Below are 25,823 nucleotides of genomic sequence, written 5' to 3'. Positions count from 1 at the left end.
GACCAAATATCAATCAAGGTGTTTTCTTTTTAAAGATTTTTAATAAATTCAATGCTTTTAACAAACTGTTCAGTATGATTTTGGGATGTGGGATAAAACAGAAGTTTCTGGAGGAAATTCAACAAGAGGAGGGACATACAATCTCCATTCCTATGATGCTGGTTTAGAGTTGAACCTGAACTCTAGCCCTGTAAAGCAGGTGTGCTAGTTCCTTAGCCACCGTGCTGCCCTAGTGCCATCTAAGAAAAAGAAAAAAATTGATTGGCTGTTACAGACTCTTGAATTGGTTGTGGTTGGGTCCTAGTGCTTTGCCTTCTGCTTTCGTAAGTGCAGCTCTAGCCAAACCTTTTCTCCTACGTTTTGGATAGAGTGATAGTGGATAAAAAATAAAAAAAATCAAAATCCAGGCTTGTGTCGCTGTCTATTTCCTCCACATAACTTTTTTTTTGTTCAGTGGAGGTAGAACCAGTCCGATTCTTATTTGCAGCTCTTCTTACCTTGTAACACCTTGGAATAAAAAGTGTCATATCAGAGGCCTTGGTCTCACTGGGAGAGGAAAAAAAAAACCCAAACCATTGGGGATAGAAGGCGCCAAAGGACATAAAAGATTTACCAGTTAACCTCTTGCCGACCGCGTCACGCCGATGGGCGTGACCGCGGCGGCAGCCCCAGGACCGCCTAACGCCAATTGGCGTAAAGTCCTGGGGCTCTGTTTTGCAGGAGATCGCGCATCTCCTGCTTGGGGGGGCGAAGCGGGGCGCCTTCAGTCGAGACTGTTAGATGGCGTGACCTCTGTGCAGCGCTGCGATCAGCAGCAGCGCTGCACTGGGGACAGCCGTGTGACACGGCTGTCCCCCTGGGGGACAAGAGAGCGATCGGCTCTCATAGGCAGAAGCCTATGACAGCCGATCGCCGTAATTGGCCGGCTGTGGGGAGGGGATTTAAGGGAAGAGGTTTTTTTTAAAAAAAAGCTTCTTCAAATATTTATTAAAAAAATAAATAAACATGGAGGGAGCGATCGATCAGACCCCACCAACAGAGTGCTCTGTTGGTGGGGAGAAAAGGGGGGGGGGGGAATCACTTGTGTGCTATGTTGTGTGGCCCTGCAGCTTGGCCTTAAAGCTGCAGTGGCCTTTTATACTAAAAATTGCCTGGTCACTAGGGGGGTTTAGCCCTGCAGTCCTCAAGATAAGTGGTAGATTTACTTCTGAAAGACGATGAGACCACTCAGGCATCAAAAATATAAAGTCACAACAACGTGTTTCATGGGCTGTTTGCCCACTTAATCAGGTCAATATGTTTTGGAATGCAGGAGCTCAGTGAGATGGAGGCACTTTGTTGCGCTTACACATTCCAAAATATACTTTTCCCTGACAAGAGGAAGTGGCCCATGAAACGCATTGCTGTGAGTTAATATTTTAGTGGTCAGGTCCAGTCCTTGAAGTATGTTCACAACTTTTTTTCTTTTTAACCATTTATAAGGTTTTTATATCTTTTGGGGGCTTCTATTACCAAAACTTTTGTTTTGGCTTTAGATATAGTTGGAGTGGGTGTCAGGACTTCTAGGCAAGATACTTCCACCACCAGAACTCATGGAAAACAAAAGGGATAAATGAAATTTCTCCAATGGGGACACAGACAGAAATTAAAAAAAACAAAACAACTTAAATTTCAGAAGCCCGCCCTCTCCTGTAATGATGACTGTTGTCATGGAGGGCAGGAATTGAGAGGAAATGTCACAACAGCACTAAAAAATAAACAGGGGAGTTCATTTCTTTCCCTAACCCAAAAAATAGTCTGTGGCGAAATGGAAGAGGTACAAAGCAGGTGCGTTTCACAATATGCAACATATTGTAACAAGCTCTGCTGGTTTATAATTTATTTTTGCTAATCCTGATAGAGAGTAGTTTCAGCTTCACATATATTTATTAGGACAGCTTTTGACTAATGCCACCCTCTGGTGATGAACCTTGTTAACTCTCCAGTCAGTGGCTATGACCTTCCAGCACTGTAGCATGTTGCTACTACTAAAGTAAGACTGCTGGAAGAATCCCCGCAGCAGAATTTTATTAAATATAAATGGCTAACATCTGGAAAAGAAACACCATAGGCTATGTTTACTAAATGGAGAAAAAGCCGGATTCCGTGCAAGACACGGCTGTTGTCCAGCTTCAGGGATGCTGAGAGGCAGAACACAGTAACTCAGCAAATTAGATTAGTGTTATAAGTAAATGTCTCTGATGTTAAGCAGCTTCTCAACTAGGTTTTCTCACTGTCGGGCCTATTTATTTGGCTTTTTCTTTTTTTTTTTGGCAATCCCAATATTGATTGCCAATTTGATTACTCTATACCAAGCTTTCTCAACCAGGGTTCCTTGAGTACTCTGCAGGGGTTCCTTGGCATTTTCCCTCATCGTGGGAAAAGTATAATAACGCACATTATAATAGAGTACTGTAAGAAGCACTAATTTGGGAGTCAGAATAATAATGAGCACATTAATAAAAAAGCACTAGCATCCAGTATAATGAGTGGCAGTGTAATAGGACAGCCTCAACCACTTTTTTAGACCATGCCTCCTGCAGAATAAGAGTTCCTTGAGATCCAAAAGTTATTTGCAGGGTTCCTCAAGGGTAAAAAGATTGAGAAAGGCTGCTCTATACTGTACTGGCAATCAGCAGCTCCATGTAATTGACTGGAATATAGATCGCCAGCCATAACTGGTTCTTCTCACTAGGAAAAAGCAGCGTTATGTGGTCCACTGACCTGCACTGTGGTCACCTACGCAGAGCTGTGGAGTCAGAGTCGAGGAGTCGGAGCAATTTTGGGTACCTGGAGTCGGTGGTTTCATAAACGGAGTCGTCTGAGTCAGATGGCTTGTGTACCGACTCCACAGTCCTGCACCTATGGCTACTTATTGGCGTGCAAGTCTGCGGCAAAGTGGCAAATTAGTTTATTATAATGGAGAACAGTGGTGTGTGTTTTAGACTATGGCATTCTTCATTTTCCAAGTTCTTTAACTAAGTTGTTAGAATGATCGCTCCTTTTTAAATATGTCAGAGGGGACTCATGTCAATGGCAGCCTCCAGACTCCTCACAGTAGAGGACTTCATTATAGCTTCACTCAGAGAAAAAAAATGGTTTCAGTTGGTTTGAAAAAAGGGGTAAAGAATGCTTTGAGTTTGTATTGCTCTTTATGATTCAGTTGTCAAGGTTTTTCTTCACCTTCCTATGCCTCAAACCTCTATGAATCTCCAGATCATTAATATTAGCCCTGGTGGTCCTCTGGCCATAAAATGAAGAAGGAACAATAAAAGTTGACATGGGTTTTAGCTTCTTTTAGCCATTAACCACATTGCATCCAAACTTTGTATGCCCCCTTATGATCCAGAGCAGTTTTGACATTTTAGCTATGTCCATATTTAATCAGCAATAACGGTATCCCTACTTATGACACCTAAATGAAATATATGTTTTTTTTCAAGACTAACTAGGCTTTCTTTGTATGGCATTTTTTTCCTCAATTTTGTTTTCTATGCATTTTAATAGGAAAAAGAAGAAAAAATTGAAAAAACACTATTTCTCTGTTTTACCAATTCCAGTTTAAAAATAAAAAGCCCTATTAGATAAAAAACACTAATTTTGTTTGGCTATTTCTACTGTATATCACAAAACTTAAAGAGAATCTGTATTGTTAAAATCGCACAAAAGTAAACATACCAGTGCGTTAGGGGACATCTTCTATTACCCCCTGTCACAATTTCGCCGCTCCCCGCCACATTAAAAGTGGTTAAAAACAGTTTTAAAAAGTTTGTTTATAAACAAACAAAATGGCCACCAAAACAGGAAGTAGGTTGATGTACAGTATGTCCACACATACAAAATACATCCATACACAAGCAGGCTGTATACACCCTTCCTTTTGAATCTCAAGAGATCATTTGTGTGTTTCTTTCCCCCTTCTGCTCTCATGCACTGAAGTTTCAGGCTGCTCTTTTCTTCCTGCAAACAGCTTTGCCCTTGTCTGAATTTCCTCAGTATGTGAAAGCCCAGCCAGCTCAGAGGACACTTTATCCAGCTTGTAAAAGATACGAGAGCAGAGAGAAGCTGCACTAATCTGAATATCACACAGGCAGTGTGCAGAAAGGGGCCTGAAAGGGGGAGTTCATAGCAGAACCACAACACTGAAGAACTTGGCAGCCTTCCAGACACTGGCCGACAAGTCTGACAGGGGAAAGATACATTGATTTATTACAGAGACTGTGATAACAGAAAGTGTTGCAGTAAGCCAGAACACATTAGAATAGCTTTTGGAACTTGTAGGATGATAAAAAACAGGATGCAAATTTTGTTACGGAGTCTCTTTAACCCATTCAGGTTCCGTGGTTTTCACGAGAGAAATGTTCACCTCCCATTCATTAGCCTATAACTTTATCACTACTTATCACAATGAAATGATCTATATCTTGTTTTTTCCGCCACCAATTAGGCTTTCTTTGGGGGGTACATTTTGCTAAGAACCACTTTACTGTAAACGCATTTTAACAGGAAGAATAAGAAAAAAATGGAAAAATTCATTATTTCTCAGTTTTCAGCCATTATAGTTTTAAAATAATACATGCCTCCATAATTAAAACTCACGTATTGTATATGCCCATATGTCCCGGTTATTACACCGTTAAAATTATGTCCCTATCACAATGTATGGCGACAATATTTTATTTGGAAATAAAGGTGCATTTTTTCCATTTTGCATCCATCACTATTAACAAGTTTAAAATAAAAAAAATATAGAAATATTTCATCTTTACATTGATATTTAAAAAGTTTAGACCCTTAGGTAAATATTTACATGTTTTTTTTTTTTTATTGTAATGGTTTTTTTTATTTATAGTAAACATTTTATTTGGGTAGTTTTGGGAGGGTGGGGGGTAAACAATAGATTTATAATGTAAATGTGTGTTGATTTTAATTCATTTCTATTTTCAGGTGTAGTATTACTTTTTGGCCACAAGATGGCGGCCATGAGTTTGTTTACATGACGTCACTCTAAGCATAACATACGCTTAGAGTGGCGCATCAGGAAGTGAATGGCCAGAAAAGGCGCAGCTTCCCGAGAGAAGCTGTCGCTTTTTCAGCGGGGGAGAGGAATCAGTGATCGGACTTCATAGTCCGATACATTGATTCCCTGACTACCGAATCCGCGGCCGGGAGTGCGCGTGCACGCGCGCGATCGGCCGCGGGGGCGCGCGGTAGCGCACATGGTTTCTGGATGTAGTTTTTACGTCCAGAAACCAAAATAGGTTAAATTACATTCCTGCCACAATTTATGGTGAAGATATTTGATTCTGAAATAATGCTACAGTGCCTATTTTTCACTTTGAACTGAGAAAATAAAAGTATTTTTAATGGTAAAAATCAATCATATTGGCTCAGGCAACATATATTCGCTTTCACCAATTAGTGCTGCAGCAGACAGTGCCAGAGGTGTGCACAGGAGCAAGCCCAATCATGCACAGGTGTGCTTCAGCTACAAGACGTATATCTACGTCCTTGTGGCTTAGATGAAGTCACAGAGGACATAGATACAGTATACTGTAGTGGTGGATAAAGGGGTTAACCTCCTTAGCGGTATGCCCGACACTGTGTCGGGCATACCGCTTACTGGCCCCAGGAGTCCCCCAAGCAGAATTAATGCTACCAAATGGGTGTAAAACCTTTAGCTAGCACTAGGCTAGCTAGTACATGTGTCCAGCTCCCCCAGATTGCTGCTGATCTCCTCCCCCCCTGACCCCCCCCCCCCCCCATTAATACATTACCCAGCCTGAATTCAGCGATCGTATAGCCTCCCCGCACAGCTTCGGTCTCTCTATGGGGAGGATCGGGTTTGCGCATGACGTCTTGACGTCGGTGACGTCATGTGTGATCCTCCCCATGGTGAAGACCGGAGCTGTGCGGGGAGGCTGCGCCGATCGCTGGATCCAGGCTGGGTAATGTATAAACGGAGGAGCGGCGGGGATCGGGAGATGCCGGACACTTGTTCTAGCTAGCCTAGTGCTAGCTAGATGTTTTACACCCATTTGATCGCATTAATTACATTTTTTACACAAACTGGCAAAACCTGAGCGGCGTAACGCTCAGGAGGTTAAAGTCCTTGTGCAGTATCCCATTTTTAATTAGCAATACACAAAGGTTTGTGCATTGTATGTCTGTACTTTTTGCAATATATATATCAGAAATACCTGGCTGGGTTTTCTAGCTTCTCCACCTGATAAAACAACAGTATAATTTTATCAGAGTGCCCCGTGCCAGCAAAAATGGATAGAAGTCTGTGGCCTCTTTTGAATGCTTGATAGAGCTTGATAGAGCTCCCAGCAGAGGGGAAGTTAATAGGAAGTGGCAAATATGGGTAGGTAAGAAAACTTACACTTGAGGCCCTCCATTTAAAAGAAGAGTGTGGTAATTTGGGTACTGTGTGATGCCAATAAGTTAGAATATCAATAATGCACTTGCACTATTATTCTAGCAGCAATTTAACCCCTAAACCTAACCCTCCCATTGTAACCCCTTAGGCATAAGTTAATTAATACCTGATGCCTAGGATTGTTGGCTAATACTAGTGGGTGCCTAATAAAACTTACATCCTACATTACGCTAACGGTGGAATATTGGCCTTTATTCACAGAGCACAGTGCAGTAAATGTACAGTGCTCGGTAAATCACTGCATTTGGTTTTTTAGACTTTTGTGTGCTAATGTTCACAGATGCGGTAGAAGTTCGGTAATTTACTGGCTTCAATAGAAAAATCGCAGGGCAGTGAGGGCATTACACTAGTAAGAGGCATCCCAACATCCGTTTACATGTACATGTTTTGCTATACTGTTTGTTATACTGACTCTGCTCACTCTGAATCTGTCTATTAGTCTTTCTTAACATTTTCCTTATTTGCCACAGCTTAGATGAACTTCCAGGAGACTTTACACATGCCCTGCTTAGGTGATTTCCCCACTAGCTACTCTGCTTCTTCAAACAGGAACCTAAGAGGTTAAACCGCCGAAAGAGAGGCAGGGGAAGCGCTTTTGTTCCATTCACTCTGCTCACTGCCTGGGGGGGGAAGAAAAGCTAGACCCACTTGAGAAGCCTGTCGGTCCTATCAAAATGCATCATCCAGACTTGCAGGAAATAGGGGCTGTTCCTATTGGTTTCTGCTCCTGTCAGTCATAGCGTTTCCCTCTCTGCTTGTCTGAGTCAAGCTGGCTTCCCACAGTATTGCAGAGTCTCCGCTCTTATTTCGCCACACCAGAGGTGCCGGTAAAATTTCAGGCATTTACGGCATGATCTATTCTTTATGAATTGACATTTTCTGACATTTGCTGACACTTGTTGAGGTATTTACCGCACAATTCAGTAACATACTTCACTGCTCGGTAAACTTCAGTTTTTCATGCAAGAATTGAAATTTTCCTAAGTGCTCGGTAAAGTCAGCTATTTTCAGCATTACCGAATGCAGTAATGCTTTATGAGTCAAGGCCATTTTGTCTTTGGCTACCATCAGCAAGCCCCTAAATTACTTGTTGTATATCACGCAAGTGGACCATCAGTGATTTACATGAAAGAGCTAAACATGGACAAGTGTAAGAGGTGCCAGTATATTTACTTGACTTGCTGCTAGCAGTAAGGTCATAAGTAAGAAGAGAAGAGCTCTCTAGTCTAAGAAAGGTATAAACCTAAAACAACATGCTGCAGATTCATAACACTCTGCCATTGCCAATCCGCATTGTACAGATGTGGGAACTGGAGACCTATACATTTAAATACACGTTTGGGAAAGGCATCATCATCCTTTTTTAGATACAGGCAATTTGTGTTTCAGCTCGACTGGCTTTTTAAACAGGTTTCCCCCTCCCAACATAAGTTGGGAGCATGATAGCATCAATCAGGAAAAGAAGGTCCAGTCTCAAAGGTGATGTCTCACCTCATGGTCTCTACATACTGCTCCTTTTATATATAATTCAGACAGCAGAAGACTGGCTGCTCTCCAGAAAATCAATACTGCAGCATCAGCTTTACGTAAGACATGATGCGTGAGTTATAAGCTAAATGCATATTCAGCATCTCCGTCAAAAGAGGTTTCTGCCTTCCGGACGCTCTCATTAAAATGTATGATATCTTGAGTTGCGTTTGACAAACACGCTTTCATGTAGTTGCTCTGCATGGAGTGGTGTTGCTAAGTGCCATGGATTCTGCTGCACTGCCCTGAATGTACAGCCAGGCTTTTCCCAAAGTGAGACGCACAGAATTAGATTTTTTTTTGTTATAACCAGCTACAGCTGGTCTTGATTGTGTTAGTGCAACTGTCATTCAAGTCTGACCTAACGCTTGTTTAGGTAGTAAAGAACAAGCCCACTGGTATGCGGGCTTCAGAGCACCAATGCGTTTCATATGCTGTAGCCAGGCATACACATTGCTTACTCAATTTTAAACATATGAATGGCATTCACACTTAGGTGTTATGTCATTCTCAGATGTTGATCATAGCTTATAGCTAAAGTATAGTAATCTGAATGTAGCTGGTTTAGCCTAAATAATGTGATCATGGTGGGAGCATAAGGTCAAAGTGGGTGGACTCACCATTTGGGTGTTTGATAACAGGAATAGTGATAATGCTCTTTGTGATAGGTATTGATAAATTTGGGTCTTAGGAAAGTCTGGGGAGGCTAGGGTTCAGGATAGTGCCATGATCCTTGGGGGGGATTAGTCTTAAAGCGGTACTGTATTAATAATTTAAACTGTTCCAGCAGCTGTCTGGTCCCACGCCGGTCCTCCACGATCTTCCGTGCTCCAGCCGCCACTCCATTTCGCTCCTTGACTTGTAAGTTGAGGCCTGCGCAGCCCTGCCAAGCGTATCTGTTGTACACCTTTCCATCTGCAATAGAGCTATTGCAGACTGGAACGCGAAGAAGGATACGCGTGGCCAGAGCCACGCAGCTGCAGTGGCCCAGCGGCGAAACTGAAAGCAGCCGGTGGCGGGAGAATGGAGGCTGGTGGAGTACTGGCACGGGACAGGACTGCATTTTTTTTCAAATGATTTTGTGGTTCATTTATCCTTAAAGTGATCCTAAAGTCAAACCAAAAAAAATGAGTTTTACTCACCTGGGGCTTCCAATAGCCCCCTGCAGCTGTCTGGTGCCCTCGCCGTGTCCCTCTGATCCTCCTGTCGCCGCCGGCAGCCACTTCCGGTTTCACCGTCAGGAGCCGACAGGCTGGGAACGCGAGTGATTCTTCGCGTTCCCAGCCGCAATTGCGCCCTCTATGCTGCTATAGCATATAGCATGAAGCATATAGCAGCATAGAGGGCGATATTGTGGCTGGGAACGCGAAGAATCACTCGCGTTCCCAGCCTGTCGGCTCCTGACGGCGAAACCGGAAGTGGCTGCCTGCGGGGACAGGAGGATCGAAGGGACACGGCGAGGGCACCGGACAGCTCCAGGGGGCTATTGGAAGCCCCAGGTGGGTAAAACTCATTTTTTTGGTTTGAATTAAGGGTCACTTTAATAAAGCGGTTTACACTTAGTACTGCTGTTTTTATCATTTTTATGATATAACATCTATCTATCTGGAGGATGACTTTATGCCGTTAAAGATTGAAACAGTTCTGTGACCACTGGGAGTCTCTTGCTGTGTACAGAATCTTATAACATGGGTTGTTATTGGCTGGTAAGCCTTTTTCCTTTAGGGTGCTGGGACTCCCTTTTATTGACTTGATACCTCAGATGTGAAGCACAGTGGAACTGTATCATATACCTACTTGTGGCCTGCACTGATTCAATTACATTATTACTTGAACATTGGACACTGTGTTCTCTCAGATGCGGTTTTTTGATGATAAACATTGGCACTGTTCCTTTTTTTTCTTTGAATTTTAAAACCTAGTAGTTTTTAATGCTACTAGTGTTCCAGCCTGATGTGAGTGTTAGGAGTGCAGCGGGTTAATGATTGTCTGGTTATATAAAGTGTCTCTCTAGACCTGGTTGGTGTTTTATAAAAAAAAAGAAATCACTAACTTGGCCCTTTGGTGTGTGCTAGCATGGCCAGGAAAAGGGCATTATATTTAGTTATGCAGAGATTAATGTTTTTGCAGACTTGCATCATTACCCCTTGGTTTACTGATTACTCTTCAAGTGATACATACAATACATTTGAGGGCTCGTTCACACTAGGGGCGTTTTCAGCCTTTTATCAAGCAAAGGCGATTTTTAAATTCGCCAACAAAACGCTTGTTCAAGGAATCTCTAGGAGAAGGTTAATATCAACCCGGTTTGTGCGCTGTGCGTTCAGCAAAGTGGTGTCTGGACCATTTTTGGGGCGATTCCGCTTCAATGGAAGGAATTGGAAAAACACAAACGCTCACAAAATCGCTTTGTGCAGCGATTGCGTTCAAGTTTTTAAGAATAAATACATTGTATTTATTCTTTTCCGGGTCAAGGAGTTCACTTCCTGACTTGCGTCAGAGAGTCAATGACAAAACCGCTCTGGAAAAGCGATTTTACCAAAACCCAGAAAAAAACATATGGCACATCACCTCTAGTTAGGACATTAAATAAGTTATTAAGGAAAGGGAGGTGCTGAAAGGGATGTGGCCAGAAAAATAGCAAAAAACAATTAACCCTTCGCACCGGCTTTTAACTGAGCTGTAGGGATAACAGTTGTGCCTGGAAGAGTGAATCTGTGAATGCATTTGTTTGACCATTTGCATGCGAGAGTGCGAAGGGTTTGTGTTTTTTGTTTTAAACCAAAAACGCAGTGCGCAGTAGAGTGACGGGAGGGTAAAAAACGCTGCACAAAATCGCAAAACACTTGTGTTTGCGATTACGATTTTATATGTGAACGAGGCCTAAGGGTGTTTTATTGTATTTTTAGAACATTAGAACAGAACTTTCAAAAGGAGACAAATGCATTTCTTTGGAAAATTAGGGGGGCTTGAAATAATGTTTTGCACTTTATTTTTTTTAGATACATTTTATTTTACCTTTTCAATTGCCATTGGTAGTTTTTAGATTTTGCTCTGTGGTATATCAAGTATGTTAATGAATCAGATTCCATTTATGAATTTCTCATGTAATATTTACATTTAGTGCACTTATTTTACATGTATATTGTTACAGTAGCTAAAAGTGGCAGTAATAATAAAATATAAGCACCAGTGGATATTGATTATAAACTGTTACTGGAAAACGTTATGCCGTCTGTCATAAGTCTGTATACTGAAAAGTTGTTGAAAGATAATTACAATCCCATTGTAATAAAGCATCATGATCAAGTGAATACATTGTAAAGCACGCACTACAGACACATTAAATAAATACACACAGAGGAGAAAAGAACAGCCTATTTTTTTCTGTATGTATGTATGTATGTATGTATGTATTTCCATTGTTTTATTATTAGCAATGTTTTCTCCATGGGAAGTTCGTTTTTACTTTTTTTTCTTTGATCAAATATGTAGGTTAGTATACAAATAGACAGAAGCCATCAAAGGTTAGTATATAAATAAAAGCCATCAAAATGGGAAATCCCTGAATCTAACTAACATAAAAAACATTTCAGGTATCTACTCACTCTCGTTTTGGCATCAATTTTAGCTCCTCGATCAAGCAGAAGTTTCACCATATTGCCGTTGCCTCTTTTGGATGCTACATGTAAAGGCGTTATGTCATTCTGTAAAGAAAAAAAATCATTACTACTTTTATTGGCCTTATTTAAATAAAACACCAATGTATTCTGCAATTCAACATTCAACAGTAAGGGGTCTAAATAAGCATCCTCAGGTGAAGGATCCCACACACAGGAGGAGTAAAGGGCTCTATTCAAATAAACTTACGGTTAAACCATGAACATATGTTACGGCAATTCACCTTCAAAAAACTATTTATTTATGAGATTTAGTGAAAACAATGTAATAAATAAAACTGCTTTTTTTTACAATAGTCATATAAACTATTTAGTCAGTGTTTGTCAATTGTAAAATCTTTTTTCACTTCGATTTACATTCTGAAATGTATCACAGGTAGCGACATCTTTAGTCCTGTCAAGTGATTTCTGCAGAATGTTTGTTTATGGAGAGTTCTAAAGCCAATCGGAAATATGCTTAGCCTCCCAGAAGGCTCTGGAGGAAATAATTTGCATAACTAAACAGTCTAGTCTAAAGGCCCGTACTCACGGGCTGCAAAACTCGCCTGTCGCCAGCACACGTGAGCGTGTGGGCGACAGGCCGGCGACAGCTTCTCGCCAGGTCCCTCCGCGTACACATGCGGAAGAGGGACCAGCGGCAAGGCGGAAGCTGTCGCTGACGTTCCTCCTCCCCCCGCCGGAAGCTCACCGGAAGGTCTGTGAACCTCAATGGAGGTTGCTGTCGCTAGTCCGCGTACTCACGCGGACTAGCGACAGTTGCGGCGGGGGGGCAGCGGCGACTGTCGCCATGCGATTGAAAGTTTCAATCGCATGGCGACATAGCGACGGGCGACAGTTCGGGGGCGCGCGCGCGTGCGACGGCCCATACTCACGGGCGACCTGTCGCCGCAACACGCGCGCGCCGCGTGTTGAGGCGACAAAAGTCCCTCGTGAGTATGGGCCATAAGCATCATTGGGAGAGCGGGGTTACATACCAATGTACAGAAAGATATAGATACTGAAAATATTTCTGATGCTAAAACCAGAAAAATTACCGGTACCATACAAATGGGTGTCCTGAATAATTGACTGCATTCTACCATGTCACTACAGTGCCTCTTTGAAGACCTCTGTCACAAAATTCTTAAAATTTTAAATACATGTTAACATATACAAATAAGAAGTTTCCTCCAGAGTTAAATGAGTCATAAATTACTTTTCTCCTATGTTGCCGTTACTTACAGTAAGTAATCGAAATCTGACATTACCGACAGATTTTGGACTAGCTCATCTTTTCTTAGAGGGTTCTTAGGTTCTTCTTTATTTTTAAAAGCACTTAGTGAATGGCAATTACTCCGTCCAACTGCCAAAAACGTGTGCAGAGACAAGGGAGGCTGGACAGCATCCTATACAATAACATGCAAGTGTCCCTGCGTCATCAACTGAATGGTTGTGTCCCTGGCTTTTTTGTACTGAGCATGTGTGCAGCCAGGGCAGTTAGGACACAGGGCCGGATCTGACAGTTTGCTGTGTGTGGTTCACAGAGGTTCTCATTGCATTGTGGGAAATAACAGCTTTTTCCAACTGACAAGCAAGCAGCTACCGGTGTGCATATACTGCAGACAGTGGTGGGGAACGAGCAAGCGGGACGCGTATGTGCGCGCATTGCGGTTGGTAGCGGCTGTGACCTAGCACCCGTTTTTTAACAGGCGGGCCTTTTTACTAGTCTTTATATAAATCTTTTTCAGGGAATGTGTTTATAAATCATAAAGGCCATGATGAGAATCCCCCATGAAGAGATGGACTAACCCAAAACCTGTTGGTAATGTCAGATTTCTACTACCTGCTGCAAGTGACAGCAACATAGGAGAAAGGTCATTTATGGCTCATATTACTCTGGAAGAAATGTACTTCTTATTTGTATGCGTTTTAAATGTTTACATTTTTGCGACAGTTCCTCTTTAAGAATTAGTCTACAGTTGTGTGCCCAGAAAATAAATTATCTTTTTCAAAGATGTTTGGTAATTTTCCAATTATTATCCTATCAATTTTTCTTATATAGAAATTACAAGTCTCAAGTCCATTCATTGTCTTCAGAATGCATTACAGCTTACAGTTTTGCAAAGACAGATCCGCTTGCTTTTAAGTCCCGTAATACAACCACCAACAAGTGGACTGACACAGCAACCTGGTGGAGGGAATTAATAAAGACCGAAAAAAGGGAAGAGTTCATCCTGCAGTCTGCTTGATAGTCCTATAGCAGTTCTATACATCTAATTTAAAAAAATGATTACATGACCAGTAATTTCAGGTATTTCAGCTTTACTGAAGTTGGTAGATGTGCACCATTTACCATATGAACAAAGCAGGAAAGCAGATGTGCAAACCTGGGAACAGTAGATAAAGTTATGCAGTATGTTCACAGCATTGTTTATCCAAAATTCAAAATCCATTTATAACCGCACAAATAGCAACGCAGAAAATCCCTCTGGAAGAGTATGGAATGGCATCCCAAAAAAAACTAGGCCATCCTTTGCTTGGCTTTCTTTATAGATGCAGTAAAGAAGTGAAAGGAAAGGGCCGATACATACTTGAAATCAGTACAGCGTCACTAGAAAGTATTTTTTTTCCAGTTAAACTTTAATGCAGTCAAACCAGCTGCATTGCAGAATAGAGCCTTTCAGGTGAGTTACTTCTGCTCTACTTAATGCATACTGTGCTTTGTCCTAGCCCCCAAAGTGACCCAGACCCTGGAAACTTGCTTCCTGTTTAGAGAGATTTCACAGATATTTCATCACTACCAAAAGTTGCTTGCGTGGATGTAAATGTTGAGATTAAAAGCTTCAGAAAATCACAGCCTTCCCAAGCAATCTTCTAATCTAAACCAATAAAATGGCATGCAAGACCAAATGCTAAAAACTTACAGGGGAAGAAAAATCAAAGACCACCGAGTGGAGGTCTCAGTAATCTCACAATACTGTAATTATATCTAGCTCACAGATTGCAGAGACTTTTCCTCAACGTCTCTCTGGCCAAAGTACCCCCCAAGGTCTGTCATGGAGTAATTGCCTGTGACACATTCATCTTTTCTGAGTGATGCAGCCTGGTCACATCACAGGATCTCCAGCTAGGTTGGCACCATTCACCAGACTCACTAAAGACCAGGGTAATGTGGTAAATGGTTACTTTTGCACCTTAAAAGAACATGTGCTAACTGTGCTTACCGTCTGACAACAGAGTGAACACTTCTCCCTCTGAATAACCCGATTCCATAATCATTATTATAGAGTGTTTACAGATCCTAAAACACATACCGTGAGGGCCTACTTCCACAATCAGGTAATTATCTCCACCACCTCTTGGGTACTAGTGGTGAGGATAAGTCCATTGTCTAAAACATTGAACAAGTTTGCTCTAAAAAGAGATAAGGGCTTTTGCAGAGTACCAACTAATTTTATGGACTATGTGGGCTGGTATCATGCAGGGAGTAGACCCCTTGCTTGTAGGGTCTAATTTCCCTGGGGAACAACAGCCTGAATAGGGGACAATGGGTTACAAGAGATTGTGAGGAGAGCACCCTTGGTTTAAAAAAAAATAGCATATTACCAGGGATAAGCTGACCTTTTCATTGGGCTAAAATGGGGGGTCGGCTTATCCGTGGGTGATATAATATGTGCAGGACAGCCCTATGCATAGCACACACTGGAAGCATACCCAGAACCATAGCTAACACTCCTTGTGTCTCCCAGGCCTGCTGTGGTCACATGACAGTGAATGTGGAGCTTTAGCAGCGACTTACAAAGCTGATGGGGATACACAAGCACTCAAGATGGAGCAAGGAAAGGTAGCCATGTTTTGCGGCATACTTCTAATGTGCACATTACGCGGGGGCTCGGACTATCGGTGGGTCACTGCATTTAGCCTATTATTTAGGTCTGAAGTGAGTGAGTGAGTGCGAGTGCGTGTGTGTGTGCGTGTGTGTGTGCGTGCGTGCGTGCGTGCGTGCGCGCGCGTGCGTGTGTGTGTGGCTACTTCTTTCTTTGATTCCTTCAAGAGTTATGAAATGATACAGCCAAAACTTAAAAAAAATAATATTGTAGATAATTACCAGACTATAATCAGTGGCATAGCAATAGTGGGTGCCGAGGTAGCGACCGCATCGGGGCCCTTGGGCTAGAGGGGCCCACCCCTCAAACACAGTATTAGCTCTCTATTGGTCCTGTGCTGGTAATAATCACTTCTATAGATGATTTGAATAGCAGCGATCATTAACACACAGTTTCCCATCCCCTTCTTGCACCTCTGACACTGGGGTTGTCCTTGATTGGTTATGGTGCGCCGTATCAACTGTTATGTATAGAGTGCTTGGGGGGGGGGGGGGCAATGCTAAACTTGCACCGGGGCCCACAGCTTCTTAGCTACACCACTGACTATAATGTCTCACTGTCTGCAAGTCATAAGCTCAAATTCATTTTTTTTAAAATCATCTTAATTCTACAGAAAAAAAATATTCTGTAAAGTTGCAAGGTTTAATCCCCAAAAAATTTATAGAAAGGATCAAAATCAGCAATTCCTGAGGTGCGGTGTTAAAATATAGATCAGTCAGTCATGAAAACTGAAGCAACCAGCAAGTGACAGGAAGCACTGAACTAGAAAGATCTAGAAATGTGCTGGACTAACCTCAGCATACATACAAAGCGATAGGGAGAGGAGGCAGAGTAAAGCTACAATGTAAGAACAAGGGGCAGCAGGATATTCACTGTGTGACAAGTGGATAGTCAGGTGCTAGAATGATGTGAGAAGCAATCAAAGCTTTAGCAGTGGTGGGCCCATAAAACAGAAAACAAAATCAGGACAAGATCAGTATATAGGTTTCCCTGTGTTGTTTATAGCCAGGCACAGAATATTGAGAATAAGAAATATCCCCTGACTGGTTCAAACCATCTGGCCTCCCATCAAATCTTTGATGCCTACCTGCTTCTCTGTGGCAAGCCCTATGGTCCCATGGCACATCTGCCAGGAGATATTTAACAACCTCCCCCCCCCCCCCCCCCCCCCACACACACACACACACTCCTCTGCTCAGGGAGGTTGAAATGCCTCAGTGGAAGAAATAGAAAGAAGCTTGGTCCAGTGTAGTCATGAAGCCCCCTTGTGGTTGTAGCGCTGCTCCCAGAAGTTGCAGCTCTGAAGCCCGATATCCAGATTTCTGTTGCCTTCTTCGTCTGACAATGCCCTCAACAACCTGAGTATATCAAACCCTAAACTCATCTCTCTCTCATGTCCATATATCTTTACCCCTTGCTTTCTGTTGACACCCACTTACACATCTCATCAACAGCTATAATTTATCTACCACTATTCATGGCAGTCTTGACCAAGTTTAACTAAGTGTGTGTACAATACTTTACTTCAGCAAACTGATCTACCAACTATTTTTACCAGTCACGAAGGAACTCTTAATGCAAAACCTTTGCTTTCCATGTCAATCACTTGTAAAGCTTCTTAAGCATTACAGCCAACATGCCTTGTTCAGACGATCAATAGTGCTTCCACTCTGCCCAGTGCGGTCCTCTCATCTCATCATCCGTCTGTCACACTGGTACCAGGCTCCATTTAAATAGCAAATTAACATTCCACATGGACATCTTTTTAATGATTTCCATCGGAGGCTGCTACATGTACAGGTATAACATCTCTTTCCTGGAACCCAGTACACTCCGTTCAGGAAATCTTCACCATAATAAATATGTAATGTAACAATGTTTATGAACTCACAGCTCTTTCTAAATAGGTGATATTTGTGTAGTGTTGTTAAACGAATTCCACCGGAAGAAACAGTTCAAATCAGATGCAACACTTAAAGGGCTGCACAAAAATTATGAAAATTAAAGTAAACCAGAGCTGACCTAAAATGAAGATTTGATACTCACCTGCGACTTCCACCTGCAGCATAAACCCGTCTGAGTCCCACGCCGTCCTCCCGGGGTCTGCCATTTATCTGCGATCAGCCCCGGTGATAGGCTCAATTGCATCAGTCCGGGTCTACTGCGCATGCGCGGGAGTTCCACGCATGCGCAGTAGACCCAGACTTGGCCCGACTGAGCCTATCACTTGGGCTGATCGCAGCTGAATGGCAGACCGCGGGAGGACGGCGTGGGACTCAGACGGGTTTATGCTGCAGGTGGAAGTCGCGGGTGAGTATCAAATCTTCATTTTAGGTCAGCTATGGTTTACTTTAATTTTCATATTTTTGTGCAGTCCTTTAAGTGTTGCATCTGATTTGAACTGTTTCTTCCGGTGGAAGTCGTTTAACAACACTACACAAATATCACATATTTACGCGACGGATTTATGCTGCAGGTGGAAGTCGCGGGTGAGTATTAAATCTTCATTTTAGGTCAGCCCTGGTACACTTTAAGATACATATGTATAAAACGTATATTTTTTTCAGAGTAAGATGCACTATAAATTAGTTTTTTCCTACAATGCTGTCATTTTCAATAGAGTGTAAAAATCTGACAGATTTGAAAGGTTTTAGACTAGTCCATCTCCTCATGGAGGATTCTCAAGTTTCTCATTATTTGCAAAAGCACTTATTTACTGCTCAGCCCAACTGCCAAAATATTTCGCAAGCCAGCAGAGAGGCTGGATGGCATTTTTGTATATATACTTTCCCCAGAGGGCTTTTGTAAAGAATATAGGAGATATTGAGAATATCCCATGAAGAGATGGACTAGTCCAAATCCTGTCAGATCTGTCAAAGTTTTGCAAGTGACAGCAACATGGGAGAAAAGTAATTTTAAGTACATTTTATCTGGAAGCAATTTACTTCTTCTAAGTAAAAGTGTTTAAAATTTTAAATTTTTTTGTGATAGTGGTCCTTTGAGCAAAAATGATACTGTATGGATTCACTCCTGAGCAATAAACAGGCTACTGCAGCATACAAACAAGCAGGAAAATCTCTGCAATCAAGCCATGGAGTTACTTGAACAATACATTTCAGAGGTCATTACCTTACATGCTATACGAACTCTACATCTCATTTATAAACTCTTTTGAGTATAGTATCTAAACTTCTGTTATAATATTAACAAGCATTTCATTTGGCAAGGCAGATTGTCTGATGGTAGATCCTTGACTTACTCTGGCAGTGAAGTCCACAGCTGCACCTCGACTGAGAAGAAGGGTGGCCACGTTGATGTTCCCATAATGGGCGGCTATGTGAAGGGGCGTAAAGCCACTCTGGAATGATTAAACAAGAGAAAGGTCATGTTAGCAGACAGCAGAACTTAATGCGTTAAGGGAAAGTATAGTGATTTTTGTTTTTTGTTTCATATCAGTTTTTTTTATTCATCTTTCCTTAATTTTTTTATACACTAGTAAAAACTAAATACTGAATATCAATGTTTCAGATGTACCAAATGTGTGAAGCAGGTTGTATGATCCCAGCTATCAATGCTCCTAAGGAGCAGGCAGCTTGAAAATTAAGTACAGGTATAACCAAATAAATCATGTCCCCAGACTTTGCTGCCTAGAACAAGGAAGAAGAATATACTTCGTGGTGTTTGTGGAGAGAAGGCCAAACAACTGAATTGTGTTGTTTTTCGGCACATAAGGGTAAGCTCAAAATTTGTGTTGAATGTTTTTTTCTCTCTAAATGGAGGGAAAAAGAAAGGTTGAATGTAGTGGTTTGCAGGACCATGACACCACCTGCTGGATATACGGAGTAAATGTGAAACATTCAAGTTCAATATTTCATGTCTACCTACATTCTTAAACTAAAATATTGAGTCAAACAAACACAAGACCAGTATACTATCCCTTTATAGTAGGCAATCTCACACAAGCAAAATGCATAATACACATTCCAAATAAATATGCACACGCACACAAACATTAGCATTAACCGATACGTAATTCTTTCTGCTGCATTGACCTCATTCTAGAATGCAACATTCCTGGCTACGGACATGGGGGTGACTAGACATGCTGTGCCTGAAAGCTCTAATCATTATTTCAGTCTCCAGCTATACCGGGTCTTCTAAAACTTGCCAGTGAAATAATCGAAAATGCTGAACAGAAATAAAAAAAGAAAAAAAATCTTTTTCAAAATCTTTTTTATTTTTTTATAAAAATGGGAACTGGCTCTTTTCCCTGGCAATAAAAATATGTATAAAAAAACAAAACATCAAATTACCTCAAAGTTATAATCAGTAGGTCCGTTTGTTTGAGTGGAGTAACTAAGAACCGTTGTGGCTAGAACTAATAGTTTCAAAAGGCGATTTGAAAAGTGGCGATAAAGAGTATATTGAGGTTCATAGCAGCTGCAGTACTTACCGTTACTTTCTGAAAAAGCTATTTGCAGAAAAAGTGGCTAACGGTTTCTGACAAAACACTACTGTGTTCCGTTTCTCATGCAAAGAGCATGGTCTCCTTAAAAGTGGCGATCAGCCTGACTGACATATTATAGAAACAGTAATCGGCAGTACCATTAAATAACAGTGAAGTGTAGACTGTGGCAAAACTGGTGATCCGGCTGAAAAAGTGTTAATCTTTAGCAGATTGCCACTTCTGTAATGTTGAAAACAAAAAGTGATGTTCATTTTACCAAATAATGGCACTTCATCTGTCGCACAGACTATTTGCACTTCATAAATAGGCCCCTTATTTGTTCCTTGCCTGCAACCCGAGGCGTAGCTAGGGCTCTGAGTGCCTTGGGACAAACATGCTTTTGGCCCCCCACCCACCCTGAAAAAATAGATGTGGTCATTTAGAGACCCACCCCCTTTAGGTATCCAGAGATCCCCCCTCTTTAGGTAGCCAGAGAGTTGCTCCCAGGAACATATGCCCCCCCCCCCCTCCCCCTTACACGTTTGCCTGCAACACAGCAACCAACATGTACTCTAGCTAAAGCTAGCTTTAAGCATATTATTTGTGCTCTTTCAGAACAGATGGATGGGTGCAGATTGGAAGCAATAGTCTGCATGTTTGAAGCCTACACATATATGACTAGACCACTGGTGGAGTAGGGTGAGGAAACAAATAGAATATCATCTAGAAACTAATTTATTGTGCTACTAGTAGTTTAGTATAAATACTGACACAGACAGTAACATGGTGCACCAATCAAGTAGCTGGGATGTCCAGATGGCAATAAAAAAATAATAACATGCAGCAACTGGATACCACTATGGCAGACCTGCCAGTCCAGACCATGGCCTGTGAAGCCTATGCGTAAACTTGACATTACAAAAAGTATGTTCCCCGATATGTGTTGCTGGTATAGCTGCCTGTTACTGCTGGTGCCCGCTAGTGGCCGCATTCTTAGAATTGCAAAATACTGCGAATTTAGGTGCAATTCCCAGAGCAACTTGCTCCTAATTGCCTTGAATGCAATTGCTCTGGGATCGCAGGAAAAAAATATGCAGGCAGCATTTTTGTGCTTGCTCCACGATTGCAACACTGCTATGGAACCACCCCCATTGGGTTTCACTGCTGCAGTGCTTTTCTAGGTACTGCTAAAAAAAAGCACCGCTAGTGGACCCCCAGCTCTTACACAGAAGCCATGGATATAGGAAAGGCATATGTACTTCTGTTTGCGCCATTCCTTGGTGAAGCGCTTTGTTCTAAGAAACAAACTCCCAATAAAACAAAAAACTTGGAAGTTTCTACTGCTGTTGTCGATCTTCGACTTTTTCTATTTTTTACTTTTTTGTACAGAGGAATTGTAAACAGCACTATTGTCTAGTATTGTTAACTTTTGTATTGTTTATATTATAAGGTTACACCTTATATTCTGCTGTACAGCGCCACAGAAAATTCAGGCACTATATAAATCAATAATAAGAAGTTAATTTTTATTATGTTAATTTTTATTATGGACATTCACGATCTCATGGTGCAGTAATGATTAAACCCAAAACTATGATGTTACACATGAACTCTAAGCCTAAAATCCCTAGTTCACCGTTTCAGATGTATGCATTGTTAAAAAAGTTAAATAGAGGACTGCCATCTCAGCAGGTAATAGAGTACATGAGCCAGCCAGGTACTTTAATATTTATTGCAACATGTTGTGCTTTGCAGGTTAGCACATATTTACTACCATATAGCTAGTGGCTTATATCTACCCAGAACCCTAAAACTGATACCGTACACAGCCCCGAACCAAGAAAAAAATTAACCTTTGGGACTACCACGGCAGACAGCAGTCAGGGAAATCTTATTGATAAAGTTGCTGAGTATTACACAAGTATAAGCTGTCCTTGCTTGCAACTAACATGACTGAACCTTCATGTGTTCCTCATTTTACCAACATTGCATTTAAACAGATTAAATAAAACTAAAACACAATCTACTAGCCTCTCTTTAGTTACAGTTTTAAGAACCTATAACCCCAAAGTAAAAAGCTCATAAAAGTAGCGTATCCCAAACTGCTTGAGCTGCATGTTACAGAAATATTCTGTGCATTAATGATTAGAACAAGGATCCAAACTTCTGGCCCTTTGCCATACTTCCCATATGCGAGCATACAAAGCTCAACAGCCTAAAGGTGGTGCATACACACATGCGACTATAGTCGTTTGAAACGATCGTTCCCCGATCCTTTCAAACGACGATCGTTTGAAAAAAAGCAGCCAACGACCATGAAGTCTAACGACGGACGAGCTAGATCGTTCAAAACGAATGATTTACCTTGGTGGATTTTTCCCAACGACGATCGTTTGCAAAAGTAGTACATCGTTGGAAACGATTGTTCGTACTAGGCTTGACATGCGCATTTCACTATTTCTCCATGGAACTTTTCATTTTTACGCGCAGGCGCAATAGTTACTTTTACGAGATGTAACATTCGTTCTAACGATCTGATCGTTACACACCTTTTAAAACTAACTTTACTTAGGTTGTTCTTTCATCAATTAAAAGTTCGTTCGTCGTTGACAACGAACGATCGTTGTCGCATGTGTGTACGTAGCTTAATTCAAGATGTTCAGATTAGGAAAGTTTGTGTGACTGTAAACTGGTGATGTAAGATTATAAATGTCATACAGCTGTGTTATAGACCTATTATATATATAGTAAGTGACCATTTTCACTAAACAAGTCCCGAATTGTTTTCCAGAACGCATTCAGACTGCGATGTACAGTGACATGCGATTTCTCCCAGAAAGCCCACGTCTCTGTTCCCATCTACCTGTCTACATTGTGCTTTGAGGAAGGGGACCCCAAAACAATTGTCAGCTTTGTCTTTGTGGACTGCTGAAGTATTAAACTCATAAGCTTTACACTTTTGAAATAAACCTGGTGTGCTGACCGGACTTACTACTTTTTCACGTTTGGTCTGGTGGTGTTGGCTAGCCACCCAGCTCATGCAGCCAAAATGCCAGTGGAAAGGTGTGCCACTTTAAGACTTTACTTACCTCCCTGATCAAACTGAATGTGTTGCGAAGCAGTGGCCTTTGTTGCTGCATTTGTGTCTGATTTGTTTGTGCTGCCCTATCAGAATATTGAATGAGGTCAGGGAAAACGTGGAGTAGTGTGGCTCCCCTCCTCTCCCAGTGTGAGCCTGCCATTGGCTATGCTCTGTTATATTATGCTTGCACTGCAGCAGAGACTAAGCTTTTTTTTCCCCCTGCAGCCTTTATTGATGTAAGTGGACTATCTAGTAGCTGTGAGGCTATAGAGACCATGGCCCTGATTTACTAAGGTAGGAGAGCACTATAGAGCCGGACAGGTCCAGCAAACCAGAGTACTTTTAAACATTGGCTGCTATTAGGCAACAAAATGTAGGATCCCATACCTGGGTCATATTAAATTATGGTAATGACAAAAGGTAAATGAAATCCTGGTTATGCAACTGTAACCACACACCACCTACGGTACAAACCTTTTATATCATCACCAAGTTGTCCTGGCTTTATGTTTAATCTAAGGATAACACTATTGTCTTTGATACTGTTCTGAAAATAACCTGTTTCCTCTACATATCACACTCTTCCAAATGGCCAGATTCTCTCTAGATCGCTGGTGGAAATATGTTTGGTCAAAATCAGCCTTATCAGCCTGCCGACAGACTGTACACACAGGGAAGCTGTCGGCAGAACGGCTGCCCCGCGGGCCGGTCTGACGACCCGTCGCTTGAAGGAATCAGGCGTGTGTACGCGCCTTTACCTTTCTCATAGTTGACCAGTACTGATGCTATGATTGTCCAAATGAAGTTCCCTCAGACTGCAGGGAAGCTCCCTTTACTTCTGTGGTGCAGTGGGAGAAGAGACCTTCAATATGCTAGGAGTGCAAGTTCAGGACTCACCAGGAGCCTTAGAGAAGAGCTAAGTGTAACATTTCCCTCTAAGGATAATTTTAAAGCTATGGATGCCAGTGGTATTAATACCGTACTTTATTAGTGATGCCACTAAATTCAAAAGATTAATATCAGAGGCATAACTATAGGAGGAGTAGACCCTACAGTCACCGGGAGGCCCTTGTCTAAGTAGGGCCACAAATTCTTACCCTTCCTCATACAGGTGCTGCCCCTTCAGAGCAGGTAGAGTTGTGGGAGGGGAGTCAAGGTGGCAACTTGTTAGGCATTCTTGACAGACAAAACTCCTAATTGTGTTGGTAACCATTGGAGAGGGGGGGGGGGGGGGGGGTGTGTATGTTTGAGAGGAGGGAGTATAATATGTTGTTAACCTCCTTGGTGGTAACCCTGAGTCAGGTTCAGGGGGGAAAAAAGAAGCCAGGAGTGGTAATCCCGAGCCTGACTCAGGGTAGCCGCTGGAAGATATGGAGACAGCGCAGCATGGCAGCATTTCTAGCTCAAATCCCCCAAGATCCAGCCGCTGGCAGCCTTTCTTCTTCCAGTCCTCGGAGGCTCTCAATCCCTTGGGATTCCGTTTGTCACATGACTACAGCAATCTCACTATAGGGGTACCGCTGGATCCAGTGCAGGTGAGTAATGTGCAGGGCTGCCACAGATCTATCTAGCCATCTATTTTTTTTCCTGGTTTTAGGGTCTAAAAGCTTATGATAAAATTGCATAGCTTTTAGACCCTAACATCCGGATATAATCATACTGCCAGGGAGTATTGTACAGTTGTACAAACTACTGGTGCCTCTGTACAACTGTACAATAATCGTATCCACCCGTGGTGGAGGGAATTTGGCCCCTTTCTTCCGATCTACAGAGAGCAACTTCTGATTCCTGAGCGGGGACAGGTCTAATACTCCCCACCTGCCTATATAGTGGTTGCCTGGATGGTAACCCTGACTTGTGAGTATAACATTATATTTACCCTCTCACACCTACATTTCCAGTACATACTACACTATATTGGGCTCTCGGTGTCTCATTTTTATATCATTATACTGCCAGATAGGTTAAACCCTAGATTAGGATAACATCCAGGCAACTGGAATATTATTGTAATGGTCATACCCCTTTCTTCACCCTGCCAAGTTCCCTTCCCCCAGAGACTCAAATAGGCACCCGGATTGTATGACTTCATGGCCAGATAAACAGGCCTTTTTACACATTCCACCATCCAATAGTGTTGCAGAACTGAACAAGAGGACCTATTAGTAATGTACATGAGGTTTTAAAAAGTAGAAAATGTGGGTGGGTTTATTTTTGCAGCCTTTTGTAGCTTAAATGTTATGTTGTAGTATTACAACACTGGGTCTCTGGGGGTTAAGTCAGAGTTCCCCAACCCTATCCTCAAGGCCCACCAACAGTATGGGCCCGTTTCCACGAGGATAGTGATGTGAATGCGGCTACCTCGCATCACTTCCGCTGGCGCCCGCGTCACTTCTGCATCTCCCAATGCGGGAGTCAATTGAAGTGATGGGTCGTGGCTGCGGTCGTGCAATAATCAGCAGCATGCTGCAGATTCTCTGATCGCTCCGCACAACATGCACGCAGTAGAAACTATTCCATTGCCGTTCATTTGTTTCAGGACACCCGCAGTGGGATGCGGCTATATAGCCGCATCACACCGCTCCTAGTTGAAATGGGCCCTACATGTTTTGCAGAAAACCACAAACATGCACAGGTGGGGTAATTAGTGTCTCAGCAGAGCTGATTACCTGTGTGGATTTCCACAAAACATGCACTGTTGGTGGGCCTTGAGGACAGGGTTGGGGAACACTGCAAGTAG

At 42.2% G+C, this 25,823-nt stretch overlaps 1 protein-coding gene across 36 annotated transcripts in view; it reads right to left on the bottom strand.

The window, feature by feature from the left end:
• ANK3 (ankyrin 3) overlaps window positions 1-25,823 on the bottom strand; it is an 825,851-nt gene that overhangs the window by 236,833 nt on the left and 563,195 nt on the right. For all 36 annotated transcript variants that reach the window (XM_068258457.1, XM_068258458.1, XM_068258461.1 and 33 more), the window contains 2 exons: window positions 18,814-18,912; window positions 11,617-11,715 (listed from right to left, as the gene is read on the bottom strand). In XM_068258457.1, coding sequence (XP_068114558.1) covers window positions 11,617-11,715; window positions 18,814-18,912 — 198 coding nt within the window. The remainder of the gene's footprint in view (window positions 1-11,616; window positions 11,716-18,813; window positions 18,913-25,823) is intronic.

Source organism: Hyperolius riggenbachi, chromosome 10, assembly GCF_040937935.1.
Source record: "Hyperolius riggenbachi isolate aHypRig1 chromosome 10, aHypRig1.pri, whole genome shotgun sequence".
NCBI classification, from domain to species: Eukaryota; Metazoa; Chordata; class Amphibia; order Anura; family Hyperoliidae; genus Hyperolius; species Hyperolius riggenbachi.
Note: the sequence above shows the minus strand (reverse complement) of the source record. Positions and strands in the feature narration are given on the sequence as shown.